The sequence below is a fragment of the Bemisia tabaci genome, chromosome 6 (genome assembly GCF_918797505.1).
Source record: "Bemisia tabaci chromosome 6, PGI_BMITA_v3".
Lineage (NCBI taxonomy): Eukaryota > Metazoa > Arthropoda > Insecta > Hemiptera > Aleyrodidae > Bemisia > Bemisia tabaci.
Genome location: NC_092798.1, coordinates 1,076,910 through 1,079,613, shown reverse-complemented (window position 1 = coordinate 1,079,613; position 2,704 = coordinate 1,076,910). Strand labels below are relative to the sequence as shown.

General features: G+C 42.3%; 1 protein-coding gene across 1 annotated transcript; it reads left to right on the top strand.

Annotated features, from left to right (window-relative positions):
* The first annotated feature begins 452 nt into the window (after positions 1–452).
* Positions 453–2,313, top strand: LOC109033896 (mitochondrial ribosome-associated GTPase 2). Its single transcript, XM_019046747.2, has one exon. The coding sequence runs from the start codon at positions 840–842 to the stop codon at positions 2,049–2,051; it is 1,212 nt and encodes a 403-aa protein (XP_018902292.2). The 5' UTR covers positions 453–839; the 3' UTR covers positions 2,052–2,313.
* Positions 2,314–2,704: the final 391 nt, after the last annotated feature.

Genomic DNA, 2,704 nt, shown 5'->3' with positions numbered 1-2,704 from the left:
GAAAATTGCGAGCCAATCAAAAGCCGGGGAAGGCTGGTGGCACCGATGTGTTGCACCGGTGAAACCGATGCGAACGATGCACTCTGATGCTCCGCGGTCACAGAGTTGTGCGTTTTTCTGCCCAAACGGCGCGTCATAGACGTGTAATACAATCTAGACCGCGCATTAGGAAATTTCGGCAAGACTAGAGTCCCTTCAGGCGAGACGATAAGCAACCCAGCAACACTCAGTAAGTGTACCGACCGAGACAATGGAAATGCCAGTCTTCTCGGTGCCGTTGCCTGATACGGGTACACTTAGCTCGTATATCCGGCGGTATCAACTAGGCTGAAGGCGCGTCTTTACCCCCCTAGCTGTCTTACCTTCCCCGCCTAAAGTCGGGCCCAATGCGCGGTCTAGATTGTATTATACGTCAATGCATGTCAACAATAGAACATAACCTTTAAGTCCATGTTGTTTCATGTTTGTTGTGCTTCGTGATCGTGCTTCGTGCAGAGACGGCAGAGCCAAATTGTGTGGCTTCTTTGGCATCTCATGTCATAATAATCATTGATCACTGTTCAGTACATCAGGTCTTTGTTTCATTAAGTCAGCCGGTCAAGTTAATGGTTGTGAATTGAATTTGTTCATCGCACAAGATCTAGTCATGTCTTGGAGTCAAGCTGCGCCTTTCAGTTTCTAACTGTCAAGAAAAAGTCATTTTGTCCTGACAGTCAGTCAGAACTACTTCAAGTTTAGCAGTAAGTCTATCTATTGCGGTCAAGTCTATCCCTTATCATACAGTCTATCTGACATTTTTCAGTCTGTCTCACGCAACGTTAACCTAACGCTAGGAAAACATGTTGAGTGACCGCCTTCGCTCCATCCTAGGCATATTGATTACATCAAATCTCAGACATAATGTCAAATACTCGACAACTGTAGCCAAAGCTTTGCGGCCCAAAAAAAGGAAATCTATAAGAGATAATACACGAGGATTTCTGGATGTGAAAGTTGTTCGCACTTGCGCTGGTAATGGAGGAAACGGCGCTCTTTCGTTTTTAAGTGCTTGGTCCAACGCACGTGCAGGACCAGATGGTGGTGATGGCGGGCATGGAGGACACGTTATTTTTCAAGCAACAGATGGTGTTCGAGATTTGCATCATGTGCCCTCCGTCCTGCGAGGTGATAATGGAGAAAAGGGTTACAATAGGGATTGCAATGGAAGGAATGCCTCACACACTATAGTACCCGTTCCTGTTGGAACTCTAGTCAGAAACAAGGAAGACAAGATTGTGGCTGATCTGAATGAAGATGGCTTAATGTTTGTTGCAGCCCGAGGTGGCGCTGGAGGTAAAGGAAATCATTTTTTTGTCACTGATACATTTCAAGCACCAAAGATTGCGGAGTACGGAGGTGAAGGAGAGGATTATAAATACATCCTTGAAGTTGCCAGTATTGCACATTTTGGAATGCTGGGTTTTCCAAATGCTGGCAAGAGCACTTTGTTACAAGCCATCTCCAGAGCAAAGCCCAAAATAGCACCATATCCGTTTACCACCGTTCAACCCCATGTGGGCATTATCGAATACGAAGATTTTGAACAAGTAGCTGTCGCAGATTTACCTGGTATTATAGAGGGATCTCATCAGAACCAAGGGCTTGGAATACAATTTTTACGACATGCGAGACGTTGTACTGGACTGTTAATGATAATTGACACAGCTCTCCCTGAACCATGGGATACTTTGAAGAAGCTCCGGTACGAGTTGGAAAAGTTTGATGAAAGAATGTGCGAAAAACCACAAATTATTGTTGCCAACAAAGTGGATATGGCGGAATCGAAGGAAAATCTTAAGATATTGATGGATAAGTATCCAGACAATCAGGTGATTCCAATCTCTGCAAAATATGGTACAAATTTGGCAGATTTACTTTTGCAACTTAAAATCATCTATGATCAACAAAGAGCTCAGGGAGATGACCAGAGATGTTTGGCACAAGAACTTGTTCAAGAAAATTGTGAAACTGGAGAAGGAATTGAAGGAGATGATGAAAGTCCCAAAATCTAGATGAATTAAACAAAGAATCGGTTCCGAAGAGGATCAAGAAAATGTGTCTGATCACCTTTCATTTGATAAGGAACGAAACTTCTAGGCTGTGAATATATAAGGATTACGGAGATGGATTTCACTATCAAGTTATGTATGTAAAAAGGCTGAATTATGTCAGGTATACTGAATCTTGTCAGTATGACTACTGTTTACGCCCAGCCACCGGGGCTAATGTCGGGTAGGCATCTCTCAGTAAAATCCCTGATTAAATCCCTCTGTATCGAATTTGTCTTCTCTCTTGTCAGCTTCCTTCCTCATCTCAATCCTGAAGTTCACAGCACAAGTAGCATAGATTGCAATAAATTGTTATACCATATAGTAGTCAAAGTGCATCGCATTTAGGGAAAAGGACCCAGCGCGATTACAGTGTTCTCAAAATCGTGCAACTTCTTCTGTTCTTGTAAAAATACTCAATATTAGTACAGTATTAAAACTTACACCATCATTTTCCTTCAAAATTAACATGTTATCGGTGGAAAGGAAAAACTATTTGCTATTCTGAGAGATTTTTCGAGAATTATTATGAAGAAGCGACATTTTTACAACAGTGTAATTGCACTGGTTCCTTTTTGCCAAATATGATCCCATTATTGTAATTGCATCGGAGTGTT